Below are 18,745 nucleotides of genomic sequence, written 5' to 3'. Positions count from 1 at the left end.
CGTAATTAACTGCGGGTGGAGCGCTGGACTGAGGCACCGCTCCAGGTTTTACTTCCTGCTGATTACATCCAGCGTTTGTTTTCTGAAGCATCATGTTTGAGATAAATAAGTTAGTCGTCCTGCCTCGCATCACCTCCAGCACCTGACTGGCTGCTTCACCGCCTCAGCTGAGCGGAACCAGAGGAATTAACAGAGCAATAAACGCTTAACAGCCTCAGAACGGTCAAGGAGAGGACGACTGGCAGGGCTCGGGTTAATGAGACATTACTCACAGCTCCTCTTCCTCTATTGGTTTCGTCCTGTTCTGGCGGAAGTTAAACGGTTCAACTGCTTTGTGGCTCAGCAGCCTCTGAATGGACGTGGGATCGGTCTTCTGGGAGCCCGATCAATAAATCCTTAGCGCACACTGCTGCTAATAACATGCTAATAAGCCGCAGCCACTTCCTGCGGTGACGCCCGTCTGCAGGCCGCGTGTACATATTTACCTGTGTTTAAGCGTGTGCTGTCGCTGGTCCCAGGTGACGGGCGTGAGCGTGTCCCCGGGGAAGGACCAGCTGGTGGTGCTCCACACCAAGGACAGCCGGGACCTGGTGGTGTGCCTGCAGGGAATGGTGCCTGCCAGCGAGAGCCGCGTGGGGGAGCTGGTCGGGGTCCTGCTCAGCCACTTCAAAAGGTGCGTGGGGGGAAGCAGCTACGTAGTAAATGATTTCTGCTGTTTGCTTCAGTTGTTGTCTCAAAATGCCTGAAAGAGTCGCACGTTCACCCAAGCGTGTGCTTTGTTTTGGGGTCTCCCTCAACATCCCTTTATTCAGGGAATAAAGGGATGTTGATCGTCCACCACAGGTGAGGATGACTCATTCATCTGAGCACAGTAACTTCCTCAAAGCTTCTTTACACAAACAGAAGAATTGACAAAGACTCCATCATCGCTCAGGTACCTCACATTCAGGTAATTGTTCATCTGAATACATGAGATAAGGGAGCACTTTGAGTCCAGCTTCAGTCTTAGGGTGACGCCAGAAGAAGAACGATTAGGTTTAGATTATTATAAGATTAGATTATTAGGTTTTCAGATGAAAACCTAATATTTCCATTATTCCCTTCTCTAATTGGACATTTTATCCCTATTCAGCCCAAATGCCTGCATGTGACTCAGTTAATTAGATTTGCCATTAAACCCAGCAGGACAACTGAAACCATCAGAGGTTCCCACTGTCGCTGTGTTTCTTTTGTTGAGCTGTGAGTCATTCTGGTCCATTATGACTTAGGGAAGTTCCATTGGAGGAGGTTTGATTTCTGGTTTTTGGTTTGTAACTGTCACTGTCCAACAGGGGGAACGTCAAGTTAAACAGTTGACCTCGTTTTCCAGTAAAGTCACCAATTAAACCGTGGAGAAAATTGAGATCAATGAATGAAATCAAGCTGTCATTAGTGCTGATTCGTGACCTTCTGGGTTAATTCGATCGCCTCGTATTTGTGCTGCAGTGATTAGTGTTTTGGTTCATGCTGTTTTTCTGCCGTCGCTCATTTCGCCGGTTATTGAACTGACTGCGGCGCTCTCGCATGGAGCGCGTCTTTGTGCCGGCGTGCGTTGGAGGCGCTGGAGGGGGCGCGACGCGACGCGCCTCCAGACACATGTGCTGCAGCTGCTGGTGCTGCGCGTTGGAGCCGTAATGACCCGCGCCGGCTCATCCATCACCGAGGCGCTGACAGAACAAAGGGCAGGACTTCCTGCACGCGTCCGTCAGGGTCCCGGTCCCACCTTTATCTCCCCCCCAACACGCTGCACCGCGCACGCACTGCACTGTTAGCGGCTCAGAGCAGCAACAAAGCAGCACTTGATCCTGCTCAGAGCGGCAGCGAGGCCAAAGCGGGCGACATAAAACCACCCCCACCCCGAGTGCGATGCGCTCTTTTGACGGCTCGGCATTAATCTGTTTGAACCTCCAGCAGGAACCTATGGAGACGCCACCAAGTTGCCGCGGACCGGCGTGATTCAGAGATTTGCGCTCGGCGTATAAGACGATAACCCTCTTATCGGCCATGACGCACCAGTTGTCTGGAGGAATTCCGGAATGCCTCGCTCTCATTTAGCATAAAGAGCAGCGGGGGGGATTATGCTCCCGTTCCTGCAGACGCCCTCCTCCTCCTCCGCATCCATCCTCCCTCCTTCATTCTCTTTGTTCGTTTCCTGTTTGTGACTCCATCCCTTTTGTACTGATCTCAGTCCCTTTAAACCCTGGTTCTCTCTTCCCTGTTCTCCCCCTTATTTTTGGAGACGAGGCTATGAAATATTTAAGGCTGTGCTGCTGTTGAGGCCTATATTTAGACGAGGCGGCCTCCCCCTCTGTGTGTGTGTGTGTGTGTGTGTGTGTGTGTGTGTGTGTGTGTGTGTGTGTGTGTGTGTGTGTGTGTGTGTGTGTGTGTGTGTGTGTGTGTGTGTGTGTGTGTGTGTGTGTGTGTGTGTGTGTGTGTGTGTGTGTGTGTGTGTTGACATGCTTCCCACGCAGCGGTGACTGCAGATCTCCCACCACAGCAGCATCGACGCCTTGAGATGCACTGCTCCAAAGGATTGTGTTGTTTAAAGATGTGCTTCTAGTGTTAGCACCCCTTTAAGTATGAAGACAAAAACATAAGAACCATCTGCTGATGAAAGATGATACACTTAGAGTCACTTCACCCACTGTGACCTTGCTTATAAGCATATAGTAGAAATATCTCCTTCCACACAGCTTCAACTGAAGAGACGGTCGAACTTTGTAGAAGTAGAATTAACGGCATCCGCGTGTCTGAGTCCAGTTTACATGTTTTGTGCTTTGCTGTAGGTTTATTTCTCTGTCGGTGCAGCATCGCACACTTCCAGGCTGCTTCACACCTTTCCCGCTGAGATCTGAATGCAAAAATAGTTTAGGCGCGGATTTATTCATCCGCATCCTCAGCTCTCACAGGTGGCAAACAGATAGCGTCACAGTTGACATGCGAAAATGCTCGTACTCATGACGGTAAAGGTTGTGACACAGAGATCTGGGGCCGTTTCCGTTTCCTTTCCACCCCCTTTGACCTCCCGTGACCTCCCTCCCTCTCTGCTCCTCGCTCGCCCATCTCCCGTCCTACAGTGTGCGTCAGCAGTGGTGCGTGCGACACATTGACCCGGTTCGGTTCTGCTCCTGCCGCCTTCAACTCCACAGAAACGGCTTTGGTGCATTGCTAATCCTGACGTCTCCGTCTGTAGAGGACGGCGGCTGTGGAACGAGGTTTATTGATCCACTGAAGTCAACCTGATTGAGTTGCGTGTCCTTGGTTCAGGTAACATATGCATGAATCACATTAGGCTCCGGTGGTGAGACATGCTAGCGTCCGTGCGGGACTGGGCTTCCATTCATATTTAGCTTCCTTTGGGTTGTTCTAGACTAATGCATATTTAACAGGAAGCTGTTGTCAAATAAATGTGTCAAAGTGCATTTGCTGTTCTGTCCGTAGAGGGCAGTCGCTCAGAGATGAGAGGACGTTACAGTAGGAAGGAAGCCAGGCTGCCTTTGTCTCCCCCTCCAAGGTCACGCTTTCTGCTGAATCAAATATTTCAGACGGATGCAGCCTCTTTCTCCTCCTCTTCCTCCCATCCCTCCTTCTCCACGTCCTCTCCTCTTTCTCCATCCATCATCCGTCCTCCCCCTCCCCCCTCTTGTTTTTAACTTCACATTCCACTTCTCCTCCTCCCGCTCCCTCCCTCCTCTCTGGAGCGCTGCGGCTGCAGTTCCCATGGCAACCGTTGAATCCATGCTTGTCTGATACGTATGCCATCCATTAATAACCCTGCTGGCGGCGGAGAGTACCGGCACATCCAGTCCTACTCCACAGACAGAGCAGCAGCGGCTCATGAACCAGGCGTTTTGGAAACAGGAAGTAAAAAGAAACAGGAAAAGTTCATAAACATCAGCAAATATAAGTTATGTAAAGATTTGTTGGTGCAGTGCGAAAAGCCAGATGCGCCACTGCAGACGTCAGTCATTTTCATTAGCAGCGCTGAAGTTTGTCACCAAAGGTTCTTTGAGGATAATCCGTCTGTGCAGTCGTTATATAACGTGTAACATAAGCGTCTAAAACCAAAATGCAAGTTCACAAAAAACAGAGGCTCCGGCGCCGGGGCCTTTATGTGGGCCACTGGGTAGTCCTGCTCGTCTGCTGGCACCGCACTGCAGCCGCGTGGAGTGATGAATGGCCAGAGTCCAGGCCGACGCGTGCGCGCGTGACTGTGGCGCAGCAGCACGTTAGCGATGAAGCTCCGAGGTGTGAAAACGGCCAGCGTGTGTCAGAGGTGGCGCTGGAACGAAGCACATGTTGGTGTGTGAATGTGTGAGCGGGTCTGACCTACTTCCCACTGCAGCGAGCCCCTGCCTGCACACACACACATGCACACACGCACGCACACACACATACACACATGCACGAACACACACGGACACATATACACACACGCACACACACAGACACGCACACACACAGGCACATATACACACAAGTACACACATGCACGAACACACACGGACACATACAGTATACACACACACGCTCACACACGCAGAAACACAAAAGCACACACACAGTGGGCAAACATGCTCCACTTTAAATGACAACTGTGATTTGAGCAGAGAAGAGGTTGTGACGGTCGCGTGTCACGATGCTCTGGAGCAGAGCTGCGCGCTGGTAATTAGCCGTGACCCTGTGGCTCAGCCTGCGTTGGGGACGCGTGTATTAAGCCTCGTTTCTAACGAGCACAGATAAGTGTCAGAGGTTTTACAGAGGCTCGCGCAATTAGCGACGATCCGTTTTGCGTGGAAACTCCTCTGCCTGTGAAGTTTAATTGCAGCCTTAGCAGATTCAATAGAAGCCAGTGACGCAGTAATGAGCATTTCTGCTGCTTGGCCACCTTGAACTCTGCCTTTTAGGCTGCGGCTGCTCATGAGAATGACACAACGTGTAAAGTGAAAAAAGGCAGTTTTGTCCAATTTAGTCCTAAATGGTTTTAACGATGAGTTGCATTGATGCTGTGCTGAACGTTTATAAATTCATAAATACTAAGCAGAAGGGTTCATATGAACGTGGAGGTGCAGGTGGAGCCTCTGCTGCCGCACAGCACTTACTGTAGCTGAGCGTCTCACTGTCCCTTCGCCTAAAAGCATTAAAGTGAAGATGCAGAAGGAGCCTCCATCTTCTGTGACCTCCGTGTCCTCATGCTCCACCTTCCCCCCAACACACACACACACACACACACACTCCACCCAGCAACAGCAGCAGAGCATTTCCCACTGTCAGGCCAAAATGGCACACGCTCCTTCCCTTCCTCCCTTGTTCCGTTCCCTATTCCTCCTTCCTTTCATTCTTCCATCACCACCTCATTTCTTTCTCTATTTGCCACCTGCCATTAATCTCCTCGTTGATGCTTCTCTCTCTGCTTCTCATTCCACCTTTTGTGTGTCTCCATCCTGTCATCTCCTCCTTCACATGACTCACCCGTTACACCTCCACCTCTGTATTGTTCACCTCACCCTCTTTGCTCTCAGCCTGCTTGACGACCCGGTGCCGCCTACACACAGAAATACCTTTGATCAACAAATTGTCAAACTGTCCAGAAACCATAGTGGATGAACTCAGACCAGCTTGTCCCAGAGGACTAACTGGAGGTGCTAAGCTCTGGGCAGAATGGAAACCAGTGACGTGTCAGTAGAGGAGAATAGATGAGCCTTTGATTGATGCATTGATTGGCTTTAATGAACAGAATTGGAGGTTGCGCCGCTTGAAAGTCGAGCTTCGAGCCTCCAGTAATGAGAAACTAATTGAGGCTGTCTGTCTTTGTTTTGCAGCCTATCGATTTGCCTGATGTGTTTTTAAGGCATCTTCATTCAGCCCGGCGATGGCGGAGAGTCTTTGTGAAAGGGCGGAGACGCAGCTGAGCGGTGACTAAGGTTTAGAGAGAGAGGAGCAGCCTTCAGCGCAGCGCTGGCCTCCTACACACACGCCTGTTAAACCCTCCTGCTGGGTGCCTTATTATGGCTCCTAAGTGTGTGTTAGCCTCCACCATCTGTGGAGCAACGGCCGTATCCTCCAGAGACGTCCTGTGCTCCTACATTTCCGGTCCTGTCTCATCTCCCGGTGTTTCTGCACAAAAAAACCTCCTTCTGCTGCTCAACAGCGTGTGTGAGCGGCTGCATTGTTACGCTATTGACGGCCGGCGTTCACCTGCTGTCCGTGTGCACAGCCAGCGGCCAACGTCTTCTGTTCTCCTCAGGGGCCGTTGCAAGGAATTATGGGCCACGCGGGTGCAGGAGCTCAGTGTCGAGTCTCTCTGAGCTCCCGGAGGGCAGCGATGGTGCGAGATGGAGACTGTCCTCATACAGTCAACAATAGTTTAAGTATTTACAGTAAAATTATTATTATTATTATTATTATTATTATTATTATTATTATTATTATTATTGTCATATGCACTTTGGGAGTGTCACCATATTCGAGATATAGTATATTTGTTTTCAGCTGCTGCATCGCTCAGTATTCGTACATCGCTGCAGCATTTTATTTCATATAGTTGACGGTCAGTTCCCCCGTTTCCCACTGCTCTGCATCACTGGGCGAGTTAACCAGGCCCCTTCCTCCTTTTCTCCTACCTACACATTTTAATCACTTGGGGTTTTGCAGCTTGTGCATTTTCACCCGTCTTTTTTTTTCTAATGACCTACTTAATAGTCTCTCCTGTTCAGTGCAGCTCCCAGCAAAGGGAGAGAGACTGGGAGGCACAGTGAGAGAGACATAAACTGTACCTGGGGTTCATGGAGATGACCAGGAGACGGAGTAAAGCTTCCTTCATCCTCAGTGAGGCTATTATGGGATGCAGAAGCTTTTCTCTAATAACTGCAGAAGCCTTTCCATGTTTTTCTCTTCTCAGCAGTCTGACCACTAAATCAGACCGTTTTTATTCAGACACCACTTCTGCAGTGGCCCAGTGATGCTAATTACAGTATTCCAGCCATGCTAAACTGGGGCAGACTGTGATTAAAGGTGCATGCATCCTGACCGCTCAGCAGTAGCTGTCTCATCATGTTCTGATGACCTTTCTGTCTGAAGCCGCTCGCTGTGTGTCTGCTCCCCGTCCTCCGCTGGCATCTTTCTGTTTCCAGCGCGAAGGAGCACGTGGGCTGTATGATGAAGCCATGTAGTTGAAAGGAGCAACATCCACATCAACAAATGCAGCTGCTTCTAAAATCGCTTTGTACTTAAATTTATATGAAATATATGTAATGTATAATCAAAGCTAAACACTTGGAGCCCATCACTCTGTCAGGTTGAGGTTTTCCTCAAACCCATGTGCAGTGGTTTCTGTGTGTATAAATAGCTTTTAAGGCACTTGGTCTCATCACACTGAGACTCAGAGACATACAGTATACGTTGTTCTCAAGTCCAGCAGGAGTCTGGTTATCCATCATTCAAGGAGCCAGCGTGGATCCGTCTTCCAGAGCCGGCCCCGTGGTGCCTGACCTTCACACCCACACACACACACACACACACACACACACACACACACACACACAAACTGAAATATTGATGTGAGGAGGCTTTTATTTTGAAGAAAGCAGCATCACTTTGCCTTTCCTTAGGCGCTCTCCACATGTGCCCTAATCACTGTTCTGAATCTGCTCCTACTTCTGGCTCTCCTGGTTCAGATTCTACTGCTTAATATCTTAGCATAAACCTATTGGAACTATTTCTGTGGAGATGAATGTGAGATGCAAAGTACTGAAATGACTTTTCATCCACAAGTGCGACCAGTTTATTTGCGCAGTAAATTAGTGAAGACTTGTGCTAATGTTGTCTCTACACTGGCGATTTGTCAGTCTAATTCAAGCTGTCATGTGGATTTAGTTAGCTTATCCGCGGCTCTGAGATGGAAATACATGGCTGTCAGCATTTAAGCTTCTCCTTCAGTGACTGACGATGTATTTTAGAAAATGGCCTTGTCATCGTAATTGCAAATAGGAATGTTGTGACTCCTTCCGGCGTGTGCGTCCCATCCTCCCCACCTGCAGCTCATATATTTTTCAGCAGTGCAGAGCCTGGGGCAGAGCCAGGTACACTATTAGAGGATGAGTCAGAAGTGGGACTGGATGGCTCCGCAGCCTTCGCCGCCTGTCCTTCCTCCTCCCTCCTCGTCTTCACCCACTCATGTCTTCATGTTCTATATTTGAATGCCGGGTTTCGTTCCTAGGTCTCCTGCGCGCATCCCAGTGGTTTCTCCCATCGTTCCAAATAAAGAGGAGATTCTTTTGGGACCAAGTGAGCGCAGGCTCACGCTGCATGAAGGGCAAAGACACACAAAGGGAACAGGGGAAGGGAAAAGGAAAGAATTGATTTTCCAGTTGCAGAGGCCGTCCATGAAGGACCGCAGCACATCTGCCCTCGGGGTTCACGCCGGCTCAGACCAGCTCCTCATGCAAAGGCGGCCACTGACCTTAAGACAAAACCCAGTTTTATTCATACAGTTGCAAGCAGAGTGCTGATGTGTCATGAAGACGTCAAAGAGCTGTTTTGTGCATCGGTGGGAGAGCGAGCGCAGCGAGTGTGACCCCGCTCGCCCTTCACGAGCTCCGCGTCCCCTCTGGCGAAGCAACGGGATGAGAGACGGTCAGAGGGAGCCGCATCACCAGCGCACGCGGTAGCAGCGGCTGGCTGGCGGCCATGACAGATGGGGGAGTTCAGTTCACGGGGGTTGCCATGGAAACCGGCGTCAGCGCTACCCCGAGCTCCTGGGCTCTGCACAAGCGAAATGGAGGCGGGCGGCGTGGGCAGCGGGAGCCTCCTCGCTCCTTGTGTATGACTTATTGTGTTATCGGGTTCACGACTCATTTCCCAAGTTTGGATTTGAGGGACAGAGGTTGGCGGCTCTGCGAGAATCAGACGGTAATTGCCAATAATGGATCTGTTTACAGATGACAGAAGGCCGTGATGGGTAACTGTGCCAGCAGGAAAGTGTGTCACAGTTGTCTAAACACCGCCCCTCCTCTGAGCGCCGGGTATATTTACATTAGATCTTCCTCTCGCTTCCTCCACCACATTATCGCACAGTCTTCTCCTCATCATGAACATTACATTTTCCTCCCTCCATTTGAATAACAGCCTCGCAGATTGTACCTTTTTTCTTCTCGGCCGACCCACCATCGATCCCGTTTAGGCGCGAACCAGCCAGAGCACGCGTTCACCCACAAACAGTCTAAGTAGATGTGACAGGCACTAAAAGCCAATCCACTGCAGCGCTCCAGCCCAGAAGCACCATATGGATCATCCTTTCAGCAGCTCTCTGGCCTCATTTCACGTGGTATTCATCTTAATTTTGATAGTGTGGAAACATGAAAACGTCCAAGACTGCGTCGCCTCGGAGAGGATTTCAGGACATGCAGCAGCATCATAATGCTGCACATACACTGGATCCTCTCCCACACACAGATTTTGGTTTCTATGCATTAGGCTGAATGGATTTAGATCATATGCAGAATTATTCATAAGCAATAAGAGAAATGTTTTCTTTCTCCGTAGTGAGAAGAGGAAGCTGCAGGTGAACGTCGCCAGTCCCATCCAGTGCAGCATGAACGGGAGGAAGTGCACCGTCGTCGTCGAGCCCAAGATCAACCAGTCGCAGCCCGACTTCACCAAGAGCCGATCCGGTTACATCCTGACCGTCCCTGGGAACTGAAGTGGACCGAACGAAGCCACAGCCATTCCACAGCCACGATGATGATGAGGATGATGATCTGAGTCTGATTTAATGCAGAGCTGCTCATAATTTGAATGCGTTTAGCAATTAGCCTTGATTTGCCAAATCAGACCTGTTTTGTTTTTCTTTGCAAAGTTACCAATGAAACATAAAGACTGCAGACGAGCTTTAAAGATGCACCATGTGATCATCCACCTAAGTGGAACTTTTCAAATTTCAGTTGATTCGCTTTGTGCAATATTTAGTTTAACCTGGATCAATTTTTGGAGCTGAAGGTGAGAGGATATTAAAGCTTGTAGAATCAGTGACGCTGCACAACAGGAAGCTAATGTTCCTGCAGCTTCCTGTGCAGGAGCATCAGATGGACGGATCAGACATGAAGATTATGGGTCCGTTCACATGCTCCACTATGTTTAAGAAGACGCCCTGTTTGTGATTTGTAATAACGTCTATGGCCTTGATCGAGCACGACCTGGAAACAGCAGCGCCCACTCCGAGTTGAGGAAAATGTTTACAGTCACAGCGAGTGAGAATCAGTGATTCAGCGTCTGATGCTCAAATTGCAGCTCGTTGTTAGTCACAGGACGTTGAGGAGGATGTGTTGAGCATATCCTGAACATCACAACCTGCTTTACACGAAGCGATGAAGTCATGTCATCCAGTGCAATGCCAGTACTTTTTATAGTAGACTAGTGCTGCTCATATATTCAAGGGTAGATTTTACTGTATTTAGGCAGCTGAACATCATAACGAATTAAAAACTGCAGAAAACAAATGAGGTCAGTAACAAAGCATCGCGTTTTCAGGTGATATCGTCTTTAAATATAACGCAGCTTTATCTTGTGTTGCCATGCGGTGCTTTGGCCTCCTGCTTGAGCTTAGTCTATATTCCTTTCATCACAGTGGACAGTGAGCCGTGCTGTCCTACGTCACCTCCCTGTCAGATGATAGAAAATGTCACAGATCTTCATCTGATCCCGTAAAATTGTCCTCACTTATTCTGTTCAAAGCCAAATTGTTCTAAACACACACACAATCAACACTTCCCACAAGCTGTCGGCTGCGCTGGAAGTTTTCACTCGGCTCTCGTTCGTCCGTAGCTGTGAACACGTCGCAATATGTTCCTTTTCCACTGAACGCAACAGAACAGCAGATCACGAGATGAAGCTCTGGCCTCATAATTCTTTGAGCAGATGTGCCAAAGGAAAGGGTCTGTTCTGCATGCGTTTAGACAAAGCGTGGGCTCAGGAATGACAGCCCAAGGTCATGAATCAGCCTCGGGCCTGGTTGAAGGGGCATCAAGGCAGACTTCACTTTAACAGGAGGTAAACTTGTTAGCAGTCATTTTAACCGCAGCAGCACTGCCTCTAATTGCTCCACTGTTGCCTGAACAAGTCGTTTATCTTAATTAGTCTCCAAGCGCCCCTGTCCTTTCAAGGAGCAAGTGTCTGTCTGTCGTGCCTCGCCGCTGGACGAGCGTCCCGTCGCTCGGGCTCGGAGGAGGCTTGTTCAGGGACGCGGGTGCATTCGCAGGGTGGATTAAGGATGTGACATTGGGAGCGTTAATAGACGCTTTTCACAGCAGCTCAGGCTCGAGTGTGTGTGTGTGTGTGTGTGTGTGTGTGTGTGTGTGTGTGTGTGTGTGTGTGTGTGTGTGTGTGTGTATGTGTTGTAATCTCCCACAGGGCTTCTCCTCCCTGCTCAGCCATTCCACGCTCATCTTCAGGATGGACTACATGTCACTTCTCCCTTTCCTGAGGCGGGAGGGGGGGGGGGTTGGTGAACAAAGCCTCAGCTGGCCTTCTCTCCGCCTCCACCCCCTCCACCCTCCTAGCGCTGTCAAATCACTTGGCTCCGCGCCCGGCCGGGCCCGTTCTATGGTCCTGCAGGGCAGTGAAGGTTCCCCTGTTCCTGTGTATATCTTTCTTTTGTTGTTTCTGTCGGCCGTCCTGCGCCCAGGAGGCCGACGAGACGGAAAATCTACCGGCAACAAGACTGGAAACTTTACGTGGATGCAGTACTTCAATCTTCTTCTAAGTACTTCTCTTCTAATAGCTTTAAGTAACTCGTGCATTCGTCAGGGACGTGTTGAGAGACGCTAGACTCCATAATGGAGCCTGCACAGGAGGAAGCTCCATGCAGCCGAGCACAGGCAGTACTGGGGAACAGGCTCAATTCATTGCTTGGTGAGCTTTGTTGACAGGTGGCTCGCTCGCTCGCTTTAATGTGCCCCGCTCAACCCAATCACCAGCAGCCATCTTTTCCATTACACTGATTAGTGATTTTAATGAACAAACGTCGCCTAATTGCTTTCATAAAACTAAAAAAAAAAATTGGGAACGTCAAGTTTGACGTTACTGGTTTTAGTGTTTTTTGTTCCAGACTCCACATCTGCCAAAGGGAAACAAACTCCATTTTTTTTCTATAATTTATTCTGTGGGTTAGATAAAATGTGCGCCATTCAATAAGTATGTGCCTAATTTTATATTAAGTTTATATTTTGCATTCCATAATATAAATATACTGTAATATTACGACCAAGTGAAAAGGGAAGTGTTGTAATAATATTTTTTGCAACTGTAGTCTGTCTAGATGCAGGTCATGTATTCCCTTGTGTTCCATATTGAAAACAGTTTCATTAATCATTTAATTAATAAATCTATTTGCTCTAGCTCGTTCACTGGTGTTGGTATTATTGACGTCGTCCAACGAATCTTCTGGGAGTTGTGGGTCAGATTTCATGCAAAGAGGCTGCAGTGGTGGTGATGATGATGTGTTGGTCGGCGCAACAGCTGGATAGAGCTCAGCGTTAATTCACCCACTAACAGCTGTTGGACCGGGTGACGTGGAGGCGGCTAAAAAAGCTGCGGTTGGCATGACAACGCTGATTCCCACTAACTCTGTGTCAGACACCACCAGCTACTGCGACAGGAGTTTTAATCCTGTGGCTGATTTGTTGCAGTGTGTGATGACTCCTTTTTCCCTCAAGTGCCGTGACTAAGTAAAACTGGGCCCACTGACCTGATGTGATGACCCAAAACTGATGGTCTGAGTGGAGGCAAGCATTTTTGTGTGAAAGTGCAAGGCCAGTAATCTGACTCATTAGCTATTAGAAAGAATGGAAATGAGCTTTAATCTGGTTGAGTAATTTTATGACTAAGATGCATGCGAGGAAAAAACATCCTCCATCCGTCTCTGGCTCTGCTAACAGTGTATATTTAAACGAAACGTGCACATGTGTGCACAGCTGGAGGCACAGACAGGCAGGTGAGGCTTGAACGTTCAGTGCATTTTATTTTTCCATCACAGTACAAAAATAAATTAAAATAAGCAGAAATAAACCGAGAAAGGTTCCATTACAGCGACAGCTTTTTTATCTTTTTGAAGAGAGAATGGTTTCATTGAACAGACGTCCCCTCCCTCGCCCCGAGTTCTGTAGTCCTGGTACCACCGTGGTCTGCGTTTGCTCCATAACAAAACAATAAGTCACACATTCTTCTGTACAAATGAATTGCTGCCTTTCACACACACACACACACGTTCTCACATGCTGTCGTCCAATGCTCTCTTTTTGAAGTTCTTAACCACGGTTTCATTTTTTTTCTACAAAGTACGCAACAAGTTACAGAAAAAAATCTGACGGAAGTCTTTAACTATCACTTGAGTGGATTTTTTTTTCATATTTTATAAGTATTTTCTCAAACAACTACTCAAAGATGCAAAGTGGGAAAAAATGGCACATTTTGCGTGAATAGGGGACGAAAAGGAAAAGACTGAGGGTCTCTGTTTGTGGACAGAGCAGGAGCCCGTCCAGAAATCAGCCTGTTTCAGCAGAGACCCAAAACGCAGCAGAACTTGAAGATGGCACCGTCAGTCCGTTCAGAACACTGCGTGTGCTGAGATCCGATAATGAATACGCTTCTCTCACGTGTATGAGTGGAAATTCTGCAGCTTCTCCACCCATGAGAAGAAAAAGCTACATCTCAGTTGTTGTCGCCTCTATGTTCCTCTGGAACTCTGCAGCTTGTGACTTTGTCTGGCGGTTTAAAAAGGCAATCGGACCGTCGGGTGAATGTTTATGTCCATCATGTGGTGTCACTCTGCATTTGAGGTGCACAGAAAGTGATGCTGAGGGAGCTGTCGAGGTGATCTGTGCTTTAGCTGCAGCGATGTTGGAATAACTGACTCTCCTGGAAAGTGTGTGTGTGCTTTGTCTTTCTGATATGTGACGGCAGCTCATGTGACCCCTCGTGCACGACTGCACGAGGGGCATTTTTCTGGAGTAAAAGTTCAAGGATGTTTTGTTCTTTCTGGGTCGGTGGTGGATACTTTGGTGATGGTTAGACTTCACACCGGTTTTGATCAAAGGGCTTCTCAGGTTTATATTCGCTGATGCTCCCTGCAATATTAATTTACATAAACCAGATCAATCTTCATTCCCACCAAAAATAAGCCCACCTGCTCCACTACCTCCTGTTTACGTCCTCCCCCTTTCAGTGTCTCCCACAATAATCATTCATTACTTGAATGTGCCTAAATAACAAATATGTAAATGGCAATAAATGTGTCAGTAAGTTATTAGTAGATGAAAATCCCTCCCATCACTCAGCTGGACAAACAGGGTTTCAGAGAGTTCTCAAAGCTGTAGGGTTTTCATCAAAGATATGGCACCGTCATAACATTTCCTACGCTGAATCATAAGCACAAAGTCCAACATCGTTGCTAAGTGGCTGAAACACAACCTATGGACAAAACGTACAAACAAGGACCCTGGTAAACAAATAACCTAGTTTTAGCAAGCATAGCTAAATAAACTGGTGTCACATGGTTCGCAGCATTCTCTAATGCAGATGCAGTTAGTTTACAAATCAAGTAAAAAGAAGGAAAGTACTAATTGCTCCCAGCTCCCCGGACGGAAACTCTGTAAAATTGCATGGCACACGTGCAAAACATTACAATTCTATGTAAAAAACAAACAAAAAAGAAATGAAAGAAACCTTGTTCCAGAAAAGCAATAAATAAGCCTCCGAAGGTTTGAGCCTCTGGGGAGTAAAACATCCAGTAAGTTGTTTTTATTTTTTCTAGATGAAAATAAAGTAGGTCTTTCTTAACACACACAGTAAGACAACTCATCTTGGCCCCTCGTCCTCTGGCTGTTGTCTTTTTAACAAACGTCTCATTTACGTTTCCTTAAAGTCTGTCCCATCTGTCCTCGTACCGTCGTGGAGCCGCAAACATAAAACCCACAAAAAAATGGATCCAGCATCGACGGGCGCTCAGACGGCCAGATATGCATCGCAGCAAAAACAGAGTCCACTCGCATCCAGGCTCGAGGAGGGGATGTGGTTGTTGTTCCAGAGAGCGCGTGTGCAGCCAGAGATGTCCGTTCATCCGTGATGCATGGAGAAAGCCAGTCAGGCGATGGCCCTCACCCTCCTGCAGTAGGCAGTGCACATCACATTGTCAGTCAGCAGGCCACTGCTGGGCTGCTGCAGCCTCAGTCCTGTCCACATTCATTGCTGTAGATGTTTGCTTCCGTTTCTAATCTTATTTTTTGTCTTTTTGTCGTTGTCGTTTTTTTGTTGTTTTTTTTTTGTCATGTTTCATATAGATATATATTTGTATGTTAGCAAAGTATTTACCCAAGTCTGGCATTTTTTGTTCGAATATCACTGTAAAAGAAAAAAAAGGTTTCATTGTCAGGTCTACAGAAAATTCATTTTTGCTGCTTCCAAATAGAATTTGGCCAAATTAAAGGCAGAAAGAAAAAAACTGTCAATCACAATGCAAACATCTGTAACAAACATCAGCCTGAATCACTACATGTTGCTCCAAAGTTGTCTTGTCAGATATAAAAGCCCCGCTAGTGTACAGTAATAAATAACCGCAAATAATAGTTCCCTATGAAAATGCCAGACTGGAGTTCCTGCCCTGACCCCTCCGACCCCCTCCCCCCGCCTCCCCTCACCGGTCCAGGCCGATGAGCAGGCGACTCCTCTCCTCCTCCTTCTGACTCTCGTTCTTCAGGTCGGCGAACACCTGAGTGAAGTAGTGCGGGTCCGAGTTGATCTGGAGCATCTTGGCGCTCATCAGGTTGATGATGGACAGGCAGCGGTCCCAGAAGGTCTCCTTGGAGCTCTCCACCAGGAAGGGCTTGAGCGGGTAGGAGATCTCGTTGCCCATGTAGGAGTAGGACAGGTAGAGGCAGGTGAGCAGCACGGCCTGCAGCTCGTGCTCCGTGGCCACCTCCGAGGAGACCACGTCGCGGCACAGCATGTAGACGAAGACCACGTTGGCGGGGGTGATGAAGCCCTGGTCCTGCCAGCCCTGCAGCAGCAGGGAGCGGTCCACGCTGCGCAGCCACAGCACCGGGTCGGTGGGCGACAGGTGCTTGAGCCGGTAACAGCGGCGGCACAGGAACTCGCCCAGGCAGCGCAGCAGCTCGCTGGTGGACGCCTGCACGATCACCCTCTTGGGGGTCCCGGGTGCAACGTTGGAGTTGGCCACAGGCGCCTTCTTCACGGACGACGTGCTGGTGTTCGAGCTCTTGGTGAGAGCGGGGGTGCTCTGGTCCTGGGTGAAGGTGGATAAGTTGGCACAGGACTGAGACTTCTTCAGGTTCTCGTTGTTCAGGTGGGTGACGTTGTTCTGGTAGGTGCCGTTGGGCTGCACCTTCTTGGAGCTCTTCTTCTTGGCCGACACTGCTACAATCCGCTTCCACGGGAGCACGTTGATGAGCGAGTGGCGCTTCAGGTTCTTGTCTTTGGCGTTCTTGCTGTTCTGGACGGCCGTGTAGTGGCCCACGGTGGCCGGGCCGTCCTCAAAGAGAGCCGCCTTCCGGTAGCTGGGGGACAAAGACAGCACGGTTCCCATGGCGACTGCGGGGAGGCGTCAGGCGTCGACGAGGGTCTGTCAGGGGAGATCCTGAGGGTCTCAAGGCCTCAGAGCTGCTGGGGGCTGGGGGTCCCGGGCTACGGTGTGCCGCTGGGCATCCAAAGCCTGGGAGGAGAGCGTCTGGTAAACAGATCTCTGAGCGGATAACGATCACCTGGGCTCAAACGGTCGCTGTGGTGTTTCAGCTCCCCAGATGGTCACTGCTGGAAACAGAAAAGATCAATATCAGAAAACTAACTGATGAACCAGCGTCTGCCTTTAAATCACCCACTAATGCAAAAGAATTAGATATTAGATCTCTGTTTGTTCGTCTTACAGCTGATAATACCAGGATCACTTCAGTAATATGCTCACAAATGTGTCTCTGAGTGCTCCATCTCAGGCTTATTATCCATATTGATTCATTTCCATAAGCACTGGAATAGATCATCCTATGGATTATATCCTACTAATATATTCAAGCAGTGTGGAGCCTTCTTTGCTGCAAATGGCCAACGAAGCATCATGATAGAGAAAATATTTATGTCATAGCTTATTCCTGCAGCAGAGAACAGGAAATGTGAACATTGTAAACTAAAGGATTTATGCTAATTTGAAAAAAAAACTCATGTTTCAAATTCGGAGAGATGCGTATTTTTATGGGCAATGGGCGACAAGACACAGTGAACCACGCACCACCCTCACGCTAAAATGGAAGACAGAAACGTAAACACCAGGTGAAGGTCGCGTTTGCATTCAGGACTCGGCGTATGACTGCACAAATCCAAGGTCAAACGAGTTAACCCCATTAAAACTACACAAACCCTGAGATGAATGCTCGGTTCGCGCTGCACGACGTATTTTCCTCCCCACTGCAGCAGTTTTGCATATGAAAAGACAGACGATGGATCGACTTTGCTCACTTGCGCAGGATCCAAGCAGCTCGGTCGGTCATTGCCCCGCAACAACTGATGATAAATTGGTCGGTTCAGGTGGACGAAAATGCCAAAACACCATATTTAATGGGAGTGCGCAGGACGGATTAAAACATGCAAGATTAAAGATAAACGATCGAGCTTCTCGCTGTGATAAGGAGCTGTGTCCATCGAGTGCTCTCCATGGTGCTGAAACCGAACGTCTGCGTCGAGGTGGTAAAGCTGCCATAACAGGCGGTGGCTTAGAATTACGAAAAATAAACCCATTCATGCTTATATTTCTCCTTATTGGTGATTTCTTGTAATATGTCGGTGAATGAGGTTCTCTACAGCTTCACGCCTCAATTTCGTTCAACCTCGTTATATTTTCTTAATTTGATTTAAATGCGCATCACCTCTTTTTAGAGATAGTGGATTCACAAAATCTGTGCTTCCTACAGTCTACTGCACCAAAATTAAAATATACTCACCAGGTGTCGGGCTTTTGGAGAAAATAACACGAGCTGGAGATATGATGCTCCGCGTTTTGGGTGTTTTGTCTCCTATAAATCTGGAAAAAATCATAAAACCATATATGTGCAGCAAAAAATAGTAATAATCCGAGCCGAGGCAGAAAGCGAACGCTGGAGACACACGCCTTGGTGCCGGCGGTGCGCAGACGATGGTGGGCAGTTGTGGAATGGATGCTCAGATGAAGATGTGCTTCTGGTCCTCCTGGCCGGGAGATGCGGATGCTGCGAGGGGCTGATGTTGTGTTGTGTCACTGACTGTGTGAGGATGGCTGACGCAAAGGCGGTGGTGGGGCGCCGCTCTGCGCCCTGTGCGCGCTCGTGTCTGGCGAAAAACAACTCCTTCCACGGCCACACACGGCAGGCGATCATGCAACGTGAACCCACTGAACTCCTGTCTACTGTCATGAAACTGTTATTATCGAGCTGACCTGGTAGCAAAACCTTTATGTGTTGTCCGGACGGCATCCACTAACGATTTATTTGTCTTGCTTTAGATCTAAATTCGTGCCCTATCTAAATGTACTTTTTGTTGAACCTGTATAAACCTTATTAAACTAACTGATTTTATTCACTTCAATGTATTACTCACATTAACGAGTTAATTACGAGTTAATAGCATGATCAACTAATGGTTAAAAAATCGCTAATACGCGATTTCTTTCAGA

At 48.4% G+C, this 18,745-nt stretch overlaps 2 protein-coding genes across 6 annotated transcripts in view; one reads left to right on the top strand and one right to left on the bottom strand.

Moving 5' to 3' along the window:
* Window positions 1–12,431, top strand: part of myo1d (myosin 1D) — a 34,137-nt gene extending 21,706 nt beyond the window's left edge. Inside the window, exons 21-22 of one of the 2 annotated variants that reach the window (XM_029135506.3) lie at window positions 519–673; window positions 9,583–12,431. In XM_029135506.3, the coding sequence (XP_028991339.1) occupies window positions 519–673; window positions 9,583–9,739 (312 nt within the window). In that variant the 3' untranslated portion in view covers window positions 9,740–12,431. Of the gene's footprint in view, window positions 1–518; window positions 674–5,861; window positions 6,396–9,582 lie in introns of those variants that run through there. The other variant, XM_041068409.2, reaches the window with a different exon arrangement.
* Window positions 12,432–13,034: 603 nt separating this feature from the next.
* Window positions 13,035–18,409, bottom strand: cdk5r1b (cyclin-dependent kinase 5, regulatory subunit 1b (p35)). 4 transcript variants are annotated; one of them, XM_029135529.3, is made up of 3 exons: window positions 18,039–18,409; window positions 15,729–16,854; window positions 13,035–15,432 (listed from the first exon to the last, which is right to left on the bottom strand). In XM_029135529.3, the coding sequence occupies exons 2-3, from the start codon at window positions 16,631–16,633 to the stop codon at window positions 15,399–15,401; spliced, it is 939 nt and encodes a 312-aa protein (XP_028991362.1). In that variant the 5' UTR covers window positions 16,634–16,854; window positions 18,039–18,409; the 3' UTR covers window positions 13,035–15,398. The 4 variants fall into 4 exon arrangements, with proteins under 4 accessions (XP_028991362.1, XP_028991361.1, XP_028991363.1 ...); XM_029135528.3 differs by having other exon boundaries at window positions 15,729–16,857; window positions 18,039–18,408; XM_029135530.3 differs by having other exon boundaries at window positions 13,035–15,196; window positions 15,729–16,857; window positions 18,039–18,407.
* Window positions 18,410–18,745: the final 336 nt, after the last annotated feature.

Source organism: Betta splendens, chromosome 19 (assembly GCF_900634795.4).
Source record: "Betta splendens chromosome 19, fBetSpl5.4, whole genome shotgun sequence".
In the NCBI taxonomy this organism is placed as follows: domain Eukaryota; kingdom Metazoa; phylum Chordata; class Actinopteri; order Anabantiformes; family Osphronemidae; genus Betta; species Betta splendens.
This window is presented reverse-complemented; position numbering and strand designations above follow the sequence as displayed.